The 19,704-nt window shown below is 35.0% G+C and overlaps 1 protein-coding gene across 1 annotated transcript in view; it reads right to left on the reverse strand.

Moving 5' to 3' along the window:
* Positions 1-19,704, reverse strand: part of LOC120631885 — a 262,285-nt gene that overhangs the window by 16,290 nt on the left and 226,291 nt on the right. The window contains exon 6 of the mRNA XM_039901547.1: positions 18,720-18,832. Coding sequence (XP_039757481.1) covers positions 18,720-18,832 — 113 coding nt within the window. The remainder of the gene's footprint in view (positions 1-18,719; positions 18,833-19,704) is intronic.

The following is a 19,704-nucleotide window of genomic DNA, read 5'->3' on the forward strand; positions in this document are numbered from 1 at the left end:
TTCAATTAAAATTCGTATCCGGGTTACCCGTTTTATGTAATTGCATTAAGATCAAGGCAATCCCGAATTTGATCAAAGGATTACAGCTTGATTGTACTGGCTGTTGTTTCGTTTGAGTTAGTTGTTTATTGGGATGATTGAAGAAGGAAGCCACGATGGATAGATAGGTTTCTAACTTTTCAGAGACCGAGGCGGGCGATACGGCGCGGTGGGATGTGGTTTATTGTGTGGAATAGCGGATGAAAGTTCGTATGGGATAAATCTTGTCACATGTGTTAGGCTGGTTAGTTTTTTTTAATTAATTTATTCCACTACAAGTTAGCCCTTGTCTGCAATCTCACCTGGTGGTAGAGTTGAAGATACAGCGGGCTAACCTGTTAGCGACAGTTATGTGTTAACCATACTTCTAATCGGTTTCTACGCGATATCGTACCGGAACTCGAAATCGCTTAGCTATACGTCTTTGTCGGTAGGGTGCCGAAATCTTCCACCAGCCTCATCGCTACTTATGACACTTTTATGTTGTGCTGAAAACATTGGTAAAAGCGCAGGCGGGCGATGCGTCGCGGTAGATCTGGTATATTGTGTAGAATAGCGGTTAAAGGTTTGTATGGGAAAAATGTGATTATAAGATATCGCATACGCTCGAAGTCGCGAGTAACCGCTAGTAATTCATAATAGGGCAATAGTGCTTTCATGCGGTGTCTAATGCAGATGGCTGAAAACGAGATAATGGCTTGAATCTGGGTTAGGCTAACACTAAGTGACGCGTCGGTTCGTGTCATTGCACGGCTTATGTTACATTCACCACAATTTTCTTGCACTTTGTATTGTCATTTAAACGTTTAGGTAACTTAAGTATAATCTGATAAGCTTTTTATTTATTTTATCTTATTAAATTAAAAATAACACATTCAAATAATTACAATGTTACAAATAAACTGAAGAATATGCTGAGTCATCTAAATTATCAAGATACCGAAAATATAATTCGTTCGTTAGGGTAAATTAAACTAAATATGTATCATATTTTATTGAATATTAATTTGAATATATAAAAATATGGTAGAGACACACATACACCTACACACGCACACACTCACTCACACACATGCACGCACACATACTCAAACACAAACACACGCATGATCTAACACACACATAAACACACACACTTAAACACATAATCAACAACATATCCTAGTTAGGGGGTCCAGGGTAATTTTAGAAAAAACATTGTACCTACTTTTAAGCAAACTTTTATTATTATTAATTATAATCTTTACGAAAGCTGTGATAGCGCAGTGGGTAGGAGCTCGACTTTACTTTCGGGGGGCCGAGTTGAAATCCCAGCACGCACGTAGTTATCAAATATCAAATATCACTTGATTAGACAGTGAAGGAAAACATCGTGAGGAAACCTGCATGCCTGAGAGTTCTATATAATGTTCTTAAAGGTATGTGGAGTCCATCAATCCGCACTGGGCCAGCGTTGTGGACTACGGCCTTAAACCCTTCTCATTGTGGGAAGAGACCCGTGAGTAGTGGGCCGGTAATAGGTCGATATGATGATAGCCATTACGGTACGGGATTATGGGTTTTCCTTCACCACGTTACTCCCCTTCTACTCTTACTGTCTCTAGGATACCACTCCATTATATTATGTACTAGCGGACCCGCGCGACTTCGCCCGCGAATGAGTCAACTTCAAAAAGTAGTCGTATGTTATCGCGGGCTGTTTTATATAACTTTAAAGAAACAATTCTGATATATTTATTATTATTTATAATTTCCGTCGTTTGGCGTAACGTTTACCGTTCATCGCATCGCACGCATCGGAATCTCCCAAAAAGGATATTTTTTGCAGTTTTTGCAACATTTCTCATTAATGATGGTAGCCATTGTTCGTACCGTGATGTTATACAGCCTTAATTGATACTACCAATCCAAAAAACAACCAAAAAAATTCAAAAGCTTGATAATAATTTCTACTATGCCTATCTTAAAAAACATACAGACAACCAGACAGACAAACAAAAATTCAATTAAAATCTGTTTTGGACTCAGTAACGATTATAAAGCATCCCCTGGTCAATATTTTCAAAACATATTAAATCTACAGAAGTTTCCCAGTTACAGATTTATTATAAGTATAGATGTTAAGGAAGTTGGCGGTGTGAGCCCTCATGCCTCGGAGAGCACTTAAAGCCTTCAGCCCCTTTTATTATTACCTAATTGTGGTAATAGTCGTTCAAGCCCACCAAACCCGCCTAGGAGCAGCGTGGTGGGTCTATGCTATAAAACTTTCCCATGAAAGACGAGGCCTGTGCCGAGCAGGGACGTTACTAGGCCGCGGATGATGATGTGATTTTCATTGACTATCTGTCTATTAAGTGTTACCTAAATTACCAACATTGTATCTATCGGCGCAACGACATATGAAGTCGCTAAATTGATTATCCTAAACTAAAATAAAAATTGAATTAAAAATTGGTTGCTTGTAATTAAAGATCATAAATTAATTTAAGTACAACGTATGTAAACAATAGATTGGTTATCTGAATCACCTGGGGTTTCTTTATAAATGTCGAGTGTTCAGTGCCTCTAAATTCATTCCGTCACGAGAAGCCGAACAGAGCAGAGCTCCCATTTTATTGGGATACCGTTTTAAAGTGCAATAAAATAACTATTTGCAGTAACAGGTTTTAATTACTGTCAAAATGGAGACTGATGATAATGATGAGGAAAACGACAGTTTTGCTAAAGTAATTTATTTTTAGAAGCGATAGCGTCAGAGGCGCCGACATATCCATATGCCTGGCTAAAGGGAAACGTGTAAAGTCGGAGCATATTGTGAGTATCTAAGTTGTATGACTGTGCGAACACCAGCCCGCTCCATTGCAGCAAACTTTCAGTCTGAAAAGTTTCCACATTGGCATATCGAAGTTATAGAGTTGCTAACTTCGAGTTGCTGGCAAAGTTTTATGCGGTATTTTGGTTGAGTACTTATATAAATAGTGTAAAGATACAACCCATCAGTTTTCTGCGGTATATTGGTTGAGTACTAGTTTTAAAATATAGCGGTGATAGCGTAGTGGGTAAGGCTTCGGCTTTCCTCTCTTGGGGACGGAGTTCGAGCCCAGGCAATGCACCACTGACTTTTCGGAGTTATGTGCGTTTTTAATCTAAACTTGGCCAGCGTGGTAGTCTACAGCGCTGTGGCTTAAACCCGTCTCATTCTGAAAGGAGACCCGTGCTCTGTATTGGGCCGGTAATGAGTTGATGATGATGATGACGATGATGCCTAACTTTAATAGCTTAAACAAAATAATTTATTTTTAACCAAAAAAAGGGGGTGACTTCCCCCTATTCCCCCTATTCGATTGTATTTTTTCATGTTTATAACGTTAACACTTCACGATTTATAAACTGATTTTATGATTATAATTACTGATTTTTGTGACTTTTGGAGTAGAGACTTAGGGACCGTGGGGTCAGGTGGCAAGAGCCCTTTTCAAAGAATTATCGAAAAGGGTTATCGAGTCTACCGGTGATCCTAGAGCGGGCAGTTACCTTGGCCAACGAATTAGTTTGGCCATCCAAAGGGGCAATGCTGCCAGCATCTTAGGAACTGCGTCTCGCTGCGGTGGTTTCGAGGACGTTTTAGATTTTGTTTAGTTTTAAATAGTTTATTTTAGGTTATATTTATAAAACAATTATTTTTTTTTACTCTAAAAGTAGATACATATTTTCGGATACGTTCCATGTTCTTCATTAAAATATATAATATACTTTGGCTTCTAACTCAAAAGATGTAGAAAAAATACACCATCCGAGTAAACGTATTATTAATTGGCGTTATTTTTACAGATGAATAGATTTCATTTAGTACTAAAGAAAATAAAGTTAATTTCGATATAAAACATCTTTGTTATAAATTATCTACTATTAGCATTGACAGTTTTGTCTTTAGATATATTTAGACTTCAAAAGCAAAGACAAACAAACAGTTTTCGTAATAGTCCCAAGATAACTTTCAACTAAATTTTATCAAACTACTACGATTCAGCCATTGGGTAAGGACTTGTTGGCGCACTGTTTTCAGTTTAATGCCAATTGGTCCAAAAGATTGAATTAATATTTTAATTGTTTTTTTTTACTACAAGTCAGCGCATGACTGCAATCTCACCAGTGATAATGCAGTCTTAGAGGATAGCAGGCTACCGTGTTAGAAAGTACGGCAGTTATATTTAATCCATACGCCACTTCGTACCGGAACGCTAAATCTCTTAGCGGCACGTCTTTGTTGATAACCAGCCACGGTCGAAGCCCACCAGACCAGACCCGAGAAAATTCGCAAATAATAAATTCCCCTGCCGGGAATCGAAACCAAGACCTCCAACTTAAAGCCACAGATGCACCGGGGAGGTCGTCAAAAATTCATTTAATACACAAGGGCGGAAACGTCACGTCTTATCTGGTAACAGATTAAACTCGCAGTTTAGTTGTATCATGATTACATTGTGTCCCGAACGGAGATAAATGAGTTATATCTCGTAATTTATAGAGACAGCGTCACACTTAATCATTAAGTTTGAAGGCTTTGAACCAAATGAAATTGTACACGAAATATAAGCCTTAGTAGCTGAAGATGGTTTGGCCTATCATGATTTATATGAATGGATATACATATAAATCATCCGTGCAATTAAACGTTGACCAGACTATAATTGTATAATTTTGATACATAATACTATCTTTGTTTGACGGCCGATTGACGCAGTGAGCAGCGACCATGCTTTCTGAGTCAAAGGCCGTGTGTTCGATTCCCACAACTGGAATTTTTTTGTGTGATGAACTGAAATGTTTTTCAGTGTCTGGGTGTTTATATGTATTTTATAAGTATTTATGTAAAATTCATAAAAATATATGTATCAGTCATTTTAGCACCCATAACAGAAGCTACGCTTACTTTGGGGCTATATGGCGATGTGTGGCCCAGATATAAATTAAGTGAAAAACCAAAAAATATAAAAACAAATATTGTAAATACCAAATTTGCTAGTGAACAGCATACAAAAAAATCAGCTTATATACAACGTGTAAATGCAAATTAATAACGATATTGCTATGGCAGTGGTTTATTTATTTTTCAGTAAACTGCCATAGTGAAAAAAGTCAGATACCCAGCCTCTAGCAACATGACATGCAAGATTAAAATCGAGTGACTCCTGTAACTTATTTAGTCTCTTGTAAAGGTACGCGTCGCGTAGCGTAGGTACTATGCACGTACCAGTCTTTCATCTTCAATAGGTTTGTCATAAGTAAACAATTATTTTGACTTAGTTCGTGTGAAAAAATAGATATGCTTCTTTAGATTTAATATTTGTACATTATGATATCTTATGACATATAAGATTCGCTCGCTGCACTGATGACGTGAAGGTGACCTTGTTTAAAGCATTTTGCCAATTTTTTTACACGTCTCAGCAAGGTTTACCAAGCGAAGCTATAACACGCTAAGGATACAATGTAATAACGCTTTTCGGACCCTAATGATGCTGCTTCGTTTCTGTAGTGCTAAATCAATGTTTGCTGCAGCGCGGTTTCTTTTCAACCGATTTCTTTGCCATTCTCAGAACAAGGACGGCTTCCTTCTGGGACAGGCTTAGACGCAGCACCAATACCATCCCTTGCACTATAAATGAGGACTTCAAAAATCCGTTTGTCAAGGTCTTGCGTGCACTGGTGCGACAACAAAAACTTTCAGTTTTAAGATTTTTTTTTTACATCCGCATTAGCTTTATTTATTACTAGCTTACCCGCGCAACTTCGTCTGCATCAATCGGTTGTTATCGGATTGAATATCTTTTAGCATTTCTATACCCGTCGTAACGTCTAAACGATAGGTCAAATTTGAATCATTTAAAGAGGAATTTGCAGGTGCAAAATCAATTTGAACTAAAAAACTATTTATTAGGATAAGGATCTGATAGGAACGTAACCATCTTAAGATTGTTCCCGTGTTTTGATTGACAAATTAAAACTAAAAGCGGTTATTGTGTCTTAACAGTTGGACATTTAACCTCCCGGACTTTTTTGTAGAAAATAATAATTACTTTAAACATGTCTATCCATCCATCCATACATCCATCCATCCATACATCCATACTCACAAACTTTCGCATTTATAATATAAGTAGGAAGCTTATTTTTTTTCGAGATAAAATGTAGACTATATGTTGACCCGGAATATAAGCTACCACTATACAAAATTTTATTTTAATCCGTTCAGTAGTTTTCATGTGATGCCCGGACAGACAGACAGACAGACAGACAGATAGACAAAAATTAAATAAAAATCTGTTTTGGACTTAGTATCGATTATAAAGCATCCCCCGGTCAAAATTTTCAAAATATATTAAATGTACAGAAATCTTTCAGTTACAGTTTTATTATAAGTATAGATTATTGTACTTTAAAACAAATCTATTTATTATTATTATGTTAGGTTATATACCGTATGAACCCGTCAGCAGTATTTCGCAATTAGGTTACACGTTGTATATATACACAAGAAGGTAAATAGGTATTTTAAAATATATATACAATTTTTCTTTGTTCGGTAGCGAAGCATAAACTAACAACACAGTTAAAACAAATATTTAAATAGTGGAAAATAATATCAAAAATTAAACAATCCAATTACATATTTGGGTTAATTATGCACTTGGTTTGGTCGGTAATGAAAATTTACTGCATTCAATTTGTAGCTACTACGGTTTGTGTAATGTTTTTCATTTTACTAATTTTCATAATTAATTAGCGTGACATCACCACAAATCCGGGTTTTAGCAATATTTGCATTCAGCACTAATTGATTGCGGTGAAAATTTTACCGGGGATTTTATGATTAATTTTTGAGGTTCGGATAGTACCTACGAAGTTGGCTAAGAAATTGATCGATCACTTTTTAATGGAAATATCGCTTTTGCTGACATTACAGATGTCGCATTACGCCGATGGTAAGTAGGTTGACGTTGAAATTGGTCGCTTGCATTTTTGGCGCAACAGAATAAAATTTATCAGTCGTAAGACACTGCCAACATTTCAAGATGGCTTAATCAAACACTGACTGTTTTACATAAATAAATTTTAAAGTTAAAATTTGTTTGACGACTTCGCTGGCGCAACGGTGAGCACTGTGAATTTAAGTAGGAGGTCCCGAGTTTATATCAGCGATCCTGCTTTCTGAGTCCAAGGCCGTGCGATTCCCACAATTGGAAAATTTAGTGTGATGAACATTAATGTTTTTCAGTGTCCGGGTGCTTATCTTTATTTTTTAAGTATTTGTGTATATATTTCATAAAAATATTCATCAGTCATCTTAGTACCCATAACACAAGCTACGCTTACTTGGCTTGGCTAGATGGCGATGTGCGTAATTTTATTGTCGTAGTTTATTTTTTTATTTATTTAATTTATTTATTCTCTAGTTTCTATAACACGTACTGTAGTTTTTTTTTCCTTTTATATAATCTACCCGCTTAATGCATGCCCTGTGCTTTGGGTATGAACGCTGTGATCAACACACCACAAAAATCCAGGAGTAACCAACTGTTTCGCGGTGATTAAAAATTTGGCAGAGTTTCGGAATAACAATATAAACGTAACAAAGACTTTACTTTCGATTCTCCGGGAACGTTATCCTGAGCTGTTCTGGGATAAAAAAAAATCTGCGTTCATTTGTTAGAATAAAAAGAAATGGTATGTGCCATCGCTGATCGGAGCTGAGCCTCGGTTATAAACAAATAAACAAACATATACACTTTTGTAACTTGAATTTTAGGATGGATACCAAAGGAGTAAAATTTAAGATGAAATAATAAAAATTATATACGTATAAAGATGGGATTCATTTTGAATAATTTCTCTACATTAACTCGCACTTTGGAAATTTTGAAAATTGAAAATTTCACGCTCGCAATTATTGCAGTTATTTTTAAGCGCGCAATTTGAATATATCCAATTTTAATAGAATGTACTTTAATTATTACGTGCTAAGGTTATTTCATGGGTCGGCACAAACCTGTAGCACTTCAAGATTACTTAAAACATCTTGTTTTGTTCCTTTTTTTATTTATTTATTATTCTTTCATATAATTGTACACATAATTGTATATTACACACTTGCAGAAACTAAAAAGTTATTAAACAAACTAAATTTTTATTAGCTATGAGATAACAATACAGTAACTTAGTTCCTACCATTATTCCGCTTGCACTTAAAATTTTATTAATTTAGAGTTTAAATCAAAAATAACAGATACAACAAAAACATAGAGCTTTAAATAATATACAGAGTGGAATAATTTTATCTTGAGCGTTCTGCATTTAATAATTAAATTAATAAAACAATTTCGTTCCAAAATTCAAAATATCCTTCATTAAAATAGGCATGATCTTACGAATCTTCAGCTTTAATTTTAATTTATAATTAATTCAGCTTACGAATTCTGAGATGAAATATCACATTCTTAATATTCACCCGAATAGGGTCAAGCTTTTTGTTTATTAATATAGAAAACAAAAAAGAAAATTTTAGCTATATTTATTTTAAATTTCCATCTATTTTATGTCTCTTTCTAGTTTTGGTGTATGTTGTGCTATAATGATGAATTAAAAAAAACTTCGAATGCTTATTAAACAAAGTGCCTTTGAAGAGCTTCTTCTACCATAAGTAAAGAAAATTAATAAAAGCAGAAGCATCGAAGTTGTCCGCTTAAACTTGTTTGAATTATACAAAAAGTTATATTTTGATATCTAAAATGAATTAAACCCATTCTAATTAAAATCTCGAAATAGAAGGAACGACGTCAGAAATTATAACATTTAATTAATTAACACTTTGATTGCATCCAGGTCGCCAATTTCATAATATAATTGTAATGTTTTACATTTTACTAATTTAAATAATTAATAAGCTTGGCAGCACCATAATCTCTATTTAGTAATATTTTTTATACACGTTTTGTGCAAATTAATTGTGTGATAATTTATTTGTTTAATCGTGGGATAACGGATTATTTTAAATAATGATAATATGAATTGAAAACTTATTTCCCTTGTGGCTACACGTAAAAGAAATGCATTCAAAAATTATGCTGATATTGACCTAATTGGTGTTCTAGAACCTACTGAAGAATTACGTTCAAGGAACAGTAGAGCAGTAGCTGTCCATGTATTGGCACAACGCCGTTAACCAAAAATAAAAAGTCACTACAAAGATGGATAAACAAACTCAGCTTGAAATTTATTCATCATTTCCATGATAATAATGGTGAGGGTAATAAAGATCACATTTCAGATTTTTCTTAGATCATCGTCATAACTTCTGCCTTCGGACATTCATTGCTCAACGTGTGCCTTTCAAAAAAGTGCAGTCAGACATCTCGGTTATCCTGCGGATCTCTTCGTATCTAATTTTATCCTTAAGGGAAACTCCTAAAATAGCCCTCTCTTTAGTTCTACAAGCAACTTTAAATTTGTGGATCAGTCCATTTGTGAATGTATACGTTTCAGCGCCATAAGATAGATTAGAATAAATCGGTAATTGGCATACTTCCTTACATTCATAAAACAATAGTCCCAAACATATCAATGTGTCTGTTACTCGCCAACCGTAAAATGCGCCGTGGCTATTCAAATCAGACCGAGAACGAATTGAGATATCATGCAAATATGTGATTGTATGCAGATTACCGATAATAAGCTGTTGTGCTTCGAAATCGACCAATCCTTACCGACCAACACAAATAATACAAGCGAAATACAACTTTAAAACAATAATAGTAAACACTAGGATTGCGTCAAAAAAATCGTGTTCAGTGACACGTTACAGATTACATATGGGGAAATTGTGCACGGGAGAATAGCTCGTAAAATGTTTGTGGTAAAGATGATTGTTGTGAAGGATTTGATTGTGAGGGTTGCACAATTGGTTTGCCATAATGAGGAGAAACAATGGGGCTTAATAAAGACGTTATCCAATGTGCACGTGACGCAGTTGATAGAGATCTTCAATGGGATTGAGGGAAAGTTTGATTCTATACCTACTATATTATGATGCCTATTTTCATATGATAGTCGTAAGTTTTAAGTTTTTTCCATACCATTTTTTCTAATAGTTATGCAAATACAACTGTAGATAATGTAGTATTAATTATCTTTGTATTAAGATAGAAAGATAGATGGAGAACTCAGTTTATAAATTATTTTGAAAGGGGTTTTTGCTTTAACGATTTTGGATTAAAAGATTAATAGTTTTTTTTTGCATAAAAAAATTGTCTTATATTATATGTAATATTTGGAAGTAGCCAGATTCCAAATAAAAGGAAAATAAATCACCCCTTTTTGAATCTTCTGCTATTCCGAAAATATTGAAAAGAAAATTTTCGCGCAATTGAATCGGCCCAGCGAATTTCTGGCAGTTTTAAAGACTTTAGAAAAATCAAAGCAAAATAAAAACAGAAATCGCTTTGCCGCAGTCTTTCTGCGTTCTCGGGGTTATTTAGAGTGCTCAGCCTCTCAAAGTTAAGACAAAGGGGCCCTGTAAATAGTCCATTGTTCGGCCCCCAGTGCCAAGGGGCCTCGAGTTTGCGCGGGCTTTCCGAGTGCAGTTGAGGGTTATTTAGTCGAGGGTTGGTTCTGTGATCTTTGATAGTGTAGTTGCAATGAATGTGTAGAAATTAACGTTGTAGACTTGTTGAAATTAATAATATCTAGGTACGCATGTGAAAAAGAGTTTTGAAAGAAGTAGAGATTTTGAGTAAGATTTATTAAAATTAATGTACTTATTTAAAAATTGTATTGTTTGCAGAACAATGACAGTCCCTACCCTAAATGATTTAGAAAACGAATAAATAAATGATTAATTAAAGCAAAAATATTCCATTAATAAAATAGAATGATGATGATATACCTACTCGTAGAATTCACAGTATCCTAGACATTACAGAGTCACGTATAGATTCAATTATCCCGTTAAATTAAAACAGCTACAACAACAAAAATGCTAAAGCTGTCAAAAATAATGAAAGCATCGACGAAAATAAAAAATTGAAAACAGAACGTAAATACCTATATTGAATATTCAAACATTGGGAAGTTATCATGCGCAAGAGTGGAACGCCCACCTCGCTTATTGGCCCACCATTTTAGATTGGGCCAATCAACGAACGAGCGCTCGCGTGGTATAATTTTGGCATAATTAGTCACGCATACAATTTGTAAATAAAAAAATGTATGCATATTTCGTTACGGAGTGCTAAGATGATAATTACAAGAGGAAGTGCCATGTGGTTGATGTCGTAATAATTTTTTCTTCAGTAAATCTCTGTGCACAACTAATGCCCGTTTTAAATAAATCTAATAATTTAGGCAACGTTTCTAGGAAAAATGACCAACCACTTGACCAACCCTTAGGTGATAACTATTGGTGAACGATTGACGTATGCCTAGGAATCTACTTAGATTACGGGTTAGTTATTTAGGCATCGCCTTGTTCATCGTTAGTAAAGACAGGCAAACAATTTAAACCTTGACGCATGTTTGAAAAAGAACAATTCAGTTCACAGTAGGTAAATGATATTATTTAATGCTGATCAAATACTTATAAAGGAAATTCTATTATTACGATAATTATACAGCGTGTTAGGTACACGCTGTATGATTATCGTAATAAAATGTTTTTTTTAGGTTTATGGTCGTATCATGAGTACCTACAGTTTTATAAAAAAAGTAGTTATAGGTAGTATCTAGTGAAGGGTACGGCGCTCGTAGCATCCGTCGTGTTAGCTTATGGGACGTTCCGGAACGAGAGCACGTCAACCAACATGAGAGCCATGCAGGACAACTGAGTGACCTGTTTTCCATCCACTAACAAGTCCTTCAAAGTCAATGGGAGCAGCAGAGTAAACGCCAGCCAGTCTAACTGCATCATAATTTGTATAATTATCCCTGCTGTACATAAAAAAATATATAATAATCTATACCTACACAGTATATATGTAAATAGCTTATGAGAAGCGTGCGGCTAGGACGTCGCGAGTTTCTCGCTTTCCGTTCACCCAAAAATGTACGTATATATACACAGTATACCTACATATTGCTCATGGAAATCGTTTGGTGACGATGACGCGAGTTCAACGATCTTTGTTCATCCAAAAAGTGCTCAACGCGCCTAAAAAAGTATTCACTTCAAAAATCCAGATCAACTGCTATTTCATCTTCCATTATAAATAAATTTTACAGGAAACAGCCAGTCCCGATTTATCCATGTTTACGTATTGACACGCCGATGATGATTTATGAATAATAAACGCGTGCGGCATGTTGCCATATTGTTCTGAAACAGTTTATTTTCGTAAGACTGTGTACACAAACTAAGGCTGCGTACATTGTTTGAAACGGCACCGACCAACTTTTTTGAGTAAAGCCTAAAATACATCATCATAATTGCAAATCGTCACTTCACTCCACGCGTTTTGAAATCAAATAAAAATATAAAAAAAAGGTGCGTGCACGCATTAAAAGTTATACTTCTTTGGCGTAACAAGATAAAAATCGTTTCAAACATTTTATCTTTCTACATTTAAAGAAAAAACTACATTAACAATAGAGAAAATATATTTACTACAATATGTAATACATAGTTTTATTATAATGCATTATTTAGTTTTCTCATTATCGGCCAAAAAAGTTTCATTCAACATTACAATTTGAGATTTTTGTACAATTGAATCTATTAAATCACCGGAATGAGCCCGCAGACTTTGACGATTGAATGTGTACGCTGTCAAACCTTTTTAGAAAAACTAAAATGATGACTATAGCTAACTTCAGAGTGACGGTTTATTAGTACGGTGCGCGCGCGCATCGTAAAAATTTTCTTTCATAATTTTTCCCTAACGCGCCAAAAGAAGTACAACTACAAATAAGTAGTTAGCAGTTTTATTTATTTTGAATAAATAAAACTGGAAAATCTATGGATCCCCCATGACAGTTGAAACGCGGAATTCTAAATGATGATGTCTTTTCTCTATGAACATAATTTTTTACCGCTTGAACTTCGAAAATCTATGCATACTTATAATTAGATAATAGGTTTTTTTAATTATAATTGCAATTTTTATCAAGAAAACCCATATGTTCTGCAAAAACAACATATTATTTGGATATAGTAGACACATCCACAAATCTTAGGGCAGTTTTTCAGAATTACTCATCATGCCTATTTCACCGTTTGCGGTCGACTTTAGTGACTGTTTAGATTTTAGAACGTACGTGAAGTACCAAGTCCGTTAATTCATACGTAAACATTTTATGAAAGATATTGTCAACAAAATGCTCGTTTTCTATTTTATCACCACAATTAAAATTAAAACGCTTATTCGGACGCTTTTTACGTACAGGTTACGGACACGTTTACGTTACGTACAGCGTTAGTAATGAAACGCAATACTTCATACACGTTACTAGTTATTACCGTAGTAGCTTCGAAATTGCAAGCTAGACACGCAACTGTCACTTGCATGCAAGTTTCAAGCAATTAGACTGCGTGCCAGATACAGCTACGGCACAAACTTGCAAGTTACTTGTATACATTTGGAATGAGGTTCATAGAAAGGGTATTTCTGGCTTAATAGCATAGCGGAGTAAATGAAATTTGGATATGGTCGTTGTGTTAAAAATGGGTGGCATAGCTTAGGCGGTTTTATGCAGTTCACTAGCAGAGTAATTACTGATGACAGATGTTGGCGTGACGTGAGAATTGACAGTTAAAGAAATTTATTACGACTATACACACATCGCCATCTATCCCCAAAGTAAGCGTAGCTTGTGTTATGGGTACTAAGTCAATAAGGTTTTACATGTTGGTTTAAGATACAGTGCATTGCCAGTATGGCATGCAATGTTACAAAATAGATATAACCGCCCAACTAATTGATGTCAAAAGAATAATATAATAATAACACTTAGATTAATAAATTGTCACATTAATTATTAGATTAAAATCTTATTTGAAATATAACATTTGAACTATTAGGCACATTGTATATCGGCAGGCTGATCATAAATAAAAAAAATAATAAAGTTTAGTTTACCTACATACCTACATAAATACTTTTAATATACAGATAAACACCCAGACACTGGAAAACATTCGCGTTCATCACACAAATATTTTCCACTTTTAGGAATCGAACCCACCACCTCGGACTCAGAGAGCAAGGACACTGCCTACTGCTGTGTGTCATGCGCCATCATGAGCCGTCTATTGATAGAGAGGTTAATTTTCATTGCCCAGGTATAAAAAAATAATGTAAATCCGTATACAAGTTCTCTTGTTGCTCATTCTGAGCTTCAGCGAGTACACAAAAATCTTGAATAGCTTAACTCTTTTACACCTTATAGCTGGTTTGAAAGGGATTCAGGTGAACTTGAACTCTCTCCAAATTAAGTCTTCAGACTGGGTTTATGTCGTCGTACACTACGCTGTGGATTTTGAGTGGATTTGTACAGCCATTTTTGTCTGGTGAGAGGCTTTGGTGTTGGCTAGTTACCACCCTAACGACAAATACGTGCTGCTAAGCGATTTAGTTTTCCGGTGCGATATCGCGTGGAAATCGATAAGGAGTATGACTACGATAATTCCTAACAGGTTAGCCGCCAACCATCTTAGACTGCATCATCACTTACTATAGGTGAGATGGCAGTTAAGGGCTAATTTGGAATAAAAAAAATACAGGATACTTACGATAATTAACTTCACCGTTAAAGCAAATTAAATTTAAAATCACGCATAACTTCGAAAATAACTAAGGTCCACGCGTAAGAGAATCTGAAATCTTAATAACTAGGCTAACAATGATTCAATTCTTGGTTTAGTTTAGGATAGGTATTATTATTATAATTATTCAAACTGTAAGACCGTAGTCCACTACGGTGGCCAAATAAGTATTTAAAGACTTCACAAGCCTTTGAGCACATACGGAAACATCGCGCTGGCGAAAATATAAAATCTATAAGTCACAGTTGCTCTATGAATATAATACAAAAATCCCCATTTCAATATACACGATATTTCCCAAACACATCCCAACCCGGAAATAGAATGCCTTTCCTTACGCGAAACATTTCTACGAACCTGTAAACACCAACATCTCAACCGAGACATGGGTCAATGCGAAAATATTCCAGAGTAAAAAGGTATTTTTATTGTCACACGTATCATTGGTTTCGTAGCCTAGTTTTGAGTCTGTCATTATCTAAACTCGTTACCAAATTTTGAAAATTTAAATTAAAAATAGCGTATAATGCGGTTTAAAATAAATATGTATTACACTATTAATTTTAATTGAAATCAATAATTTCAAATACTTTAGAATTCCGTGAGAATCAGTGAAATTTGTAGAGTAAATTTTTACAAATTCACTTTTAAAAGCACAGGTGCTAAGCAACTTTTTAGGTATGCGTTGTGAAGCCATCTCCAGAGGGTACACCGGTATACGAGTGAATAATGCGTAGGAAACGATTATAGATGATCTGTGTAGTGGTGTCGGATTTAAAGAAGAACATGTAGTGACACAAAACACTCTTTAGAAAAAAAATGCTGAAATATTCACGTTTTAGGTAATATGGATAGATTATAAGACTAGCTCAAACTAACTAACATTCATCGAACACCTTAGTTTAGGAAATGACGTATTATGATAACATAGTGGCAGAGTTGTTATATTACACACCAATATGGTGGTGGCTGTACTGGGCCAGTATGGTGGACTACGTACGGCCTAAACTCTTCTCCTACTGAGAAGAGACCCGTACCCTGTAATTGTGATGATGATGATGATGATGAATAAATTAAGGATTGGAACTAAGATTTTCGTGGTTAATCAACTCTTCTAAAGAATAGTCAAACGGGTACATAACACAATACCACATTTTTTGCAACGTTTAAGAAATGTCTAATATTTTTTTTAAACATCCGATTGCCTACTGGATATGAAGCATACAAAAATGACTTCACGAAAACTTACGTGAAAGTACGTCTATTTATAAAACCTACAGAGCCCAATTAGTTTGCAAGCACTGTAGATTTGGGTGAGGATGCCTCCGGAATGACAGGATAGTGTCTCTTGAACTGAATTATGTCTAACGCTATCCCACGCAATCTAATTAAGCCGAAATGTTCTACGTCTAATATTAAATCCGAGTAAGGAGCAAAACAACATTTTCACGAATTAGCGCCGTGTCCCAAGACAGGGATGGCAGTGACAGTTTAATCGTCTTTAAACCCGTCGTCACACACGTCTCGAGCAATGGCCCGAGAAAGTTGATTAGAGTGCCTGTCGCCTGTTTGAGATTTAATCCGACCTTAAACTGTTGACAGGGTGAATTTTATGACCTACTCGTTACTTATGGTATCACAAAAATAGATGTGTATTTATTTGTGATACCGCAAGTAACGAGTAAATTTATATCGATACTCGATACTAATAGCCTTTTTTAAAGATTTGCCGACTCGCAATCGAGGTGTCGTTTACGAGTATTAAATTCTGTATCGTCAAAGGAAAATTGAATTTTACTATTTTTAAAGTCGCAAATCGCAATTGCAGTTTCTTTTACAAACATTCTGTCTAAAGCCCGAGCTAAAGAATTTCAGGTAAATTTGTGCTTTAACCAATGCTAGTAAGATCCACTTTACTCCGTTATTAAAGTATTTCCTTACTCGAAAACGACTTGGTACCGCCAAATTTTGTACTAAGGTACAGTATGATGAAATGGTTTCGACTAATATCAACCTATGTAGGGCCAATAAAGGGCACGAATCTCCTCTCAGAATGAGAAGATTTTATGCCGTAAATGCATATAGTAGACTTCATACGCCTTTGAGGGCATTATAGAAAACTCACTGGCATGAGGTTTTCTCACTATAACTGATCACAGAGAGTTTCGGCCTGCTAAGTCCCACATGCTGATCAAGTGCGTGGTAGACTGCATACACCTTTGACAATATTATGGAAAACTCTCAGGCATGAAGGTTTTTCTTAAGACGTTGACCATCACAATTAAATCAAGTTAAATAAAACACATTGCTAGGGATCTAACTCTGTTTCTCCAAAATAAAATCAGAAGTCGTCGCCATTCCGCTGTCGCTTGAAAAGGAAACATAGTATATCGCCTTCAGTTAAAGTGGCAACTAGTAGATTTCATATGAAAACTTTTATAAGATCAAGCACTGCTATTATTACAACAAAAATAAATAAATAAAAGATTACATTTATTGGCGCATTCGCCACATTTTGTGACGTGTACCAAACCAATAGTGTTAATTACGTGTCACAATACGTTCGTCGTCGTTCCGGACAGTTTGACGTCGCCGGATTTACCAAACTCGTCTAAGACGTACTTGTTGGCATGATGTTATTATAATAAGCTGATAAGAAACGAAAAGAGTGTATTAATCAACTAGTTGACAATCTAATTTTATCTTAAAACTTTCCTGAATGATTGATCTATCAATGCAAATTTTTGGGCGGTTTCACTTGTTGAGACGTCTGTCTAGTAGGGAATATTTCAGTGTAAATTTTAAAAGGTGTTGGGACCTATTTAATATGTATTCATCCTTATCAATTCAACCAATAAACGTCCATCGCTGGACATAGGTCTTCTGTAGGGAGTTCCACAATGCACGGTCCTGGGCCTCTTGCCTCCAGCGGCTTCCAGCATCTCGCCTGATGTCGTCTGTCCACCTCATTGGGGGCCTTAAGACCCCAACGTCCATCCGTTCTCCGAGCTATGTGCCTTGCCCATTGACACTTCAGCTTTGCGTTTCGCTGATCTATGTCGGTAACTCTAGTTCTTCTACGAATCTTATCACTCACAGGTAGAAACAAGAAAGATGCCGTGTATTTTAGTCAACAGTGAAAATGAGAAATCGGCCTGTCTGATAGGTGTAGTCTATATTTAACGTACCACTTTTAGAATGTAACTAATAAATAATGCAAGTAGAGGATATCGTAAGAAACAGTAAAACCAAAAAAATAATAAATAATTATGTAAACTTAAAAAGATCTCCTATGTCAGTTTCCTTACGTGAAATAAAGGTAACAATGTTAAAAGCAAAACCATGTCAGAGTAGACAGGTCCCAGTAACTTAAATGTAAAATGTATAAATAAAACAAAACAATGGAAACGTCATGTGCTAGTAAAATGCGAATTTACGCGTTGGGTATGTTGGGTTTGTTTTCAGTTTAACACTCAGCCGATTTGAGTAGAGAAGTGCAAAAGTTGGCTAATCAGATTGCTCATAGGGGAGGTAATAATTATATTACGCAATATTCCAATGATCTAATTGGCCTATTTCTATTTCTGCGCGTCTTCGTTCATTTTAGTTATTAGATTCACAAAACCAACTTCTTAATTTTAATAGAGTTAAGAGTAAGAGTTTGAATAACGAAAAAAAACAATGCAATTCTATAGTAAGTTTGTCTGACAGTTATTAGATTTATTGCATGTTCATTCTGTAGAGTACCTATGTACTCGAAGGTTTTACAAGACTTAATTTCAATGATCGAGTTGGCTATTAAGTCTTATCATATAGAAAATAAAGAATATATTATTTTATAACGAATGAGTAATAAAGTTCAACTTACTTCCAAACAAGTAAAGCACCTATCAAAACGCCCACGATGAGAACGATGGAGCAGAGGGCGATCACTGCTGATGTCTGCAACGAAGGCCCACTGTGGTTATATGCGTCGATCTTCTGCAAAGGAAAAACAAAACAATCATTAATAAAATCATTACTTATTGCACGAATTCTAGTGGTCCCATTTTGGCTTTCAACATTTGACTCTGGCTCGACGAATACAGTCAGATGTCGAGCACAGGAATAATCAATAAGATATTTATTGTAAAAAAAATGCTCGATGCCAGTATACTAATTAAAGGCTAAGATCTGTAAGTAAACATAAGAGAGTGAGATTTATTACCAAAATCCACCAATCAGCATTGGTGGTTTCTATGTGAGAAAACGCTTATGGCCAGAAGTGAGATTATGTTATGCATACTGATGATATATGTTACGTACTTTTATTTATATAAATATATTTTTATACTTTTTTATGCTGTTGTTGAACTGGAAAAAGTATGTTAAAAAAAGTTTAAGTTAGCTTCCATACCATCCAATTATGACCGGAAATATTTCACAGCAATCTTGGAATGAAAGAGTCGTAAATTAAATTAAACAATGTTTAAAATTCTATCCAGCAGTAAATCGTGTATTTTGGAAATCAGCCAAGGAAGTTGTGTAAAACAGACAAAATTTAGAAGTTCCTGAGATTTTGCTGTATTTCACTTTTACAAAATTAAATGTAAAAACTCTGATGCAGTTCTATAGGTTCTTGGTAAACTTCCAAAAGAGTTAATTAATATGTAGGATAACTAAACAAATAACAAATACCAATTGAGTGACATTGTACTGATTTTAACCAAATTATAAAATAATATTAAGACCGTTTTTTAATTTTCATCTTAAAATTTCAACAATTTATATTGAAGTAAGTTAAAACTGTTGTCATCAAAGAATTAATATTCAGTAATTTAATGTTTTCTTTATTAATCTAACCATTTATTAGT

Source organism: Pararge aegeria, chromosome 19, assembly GCF_905163445.1.
Source record: "Pararge aegeria chromosome 19, ilParAegt1.1, whole genome shotgun sequence".
Lineage (NCBI taxonomy): Eukaryota > Metazoa > Arthropoda > Insecta > Lepidoptera > Nymphalidae > Pararge > Pararge aegeria.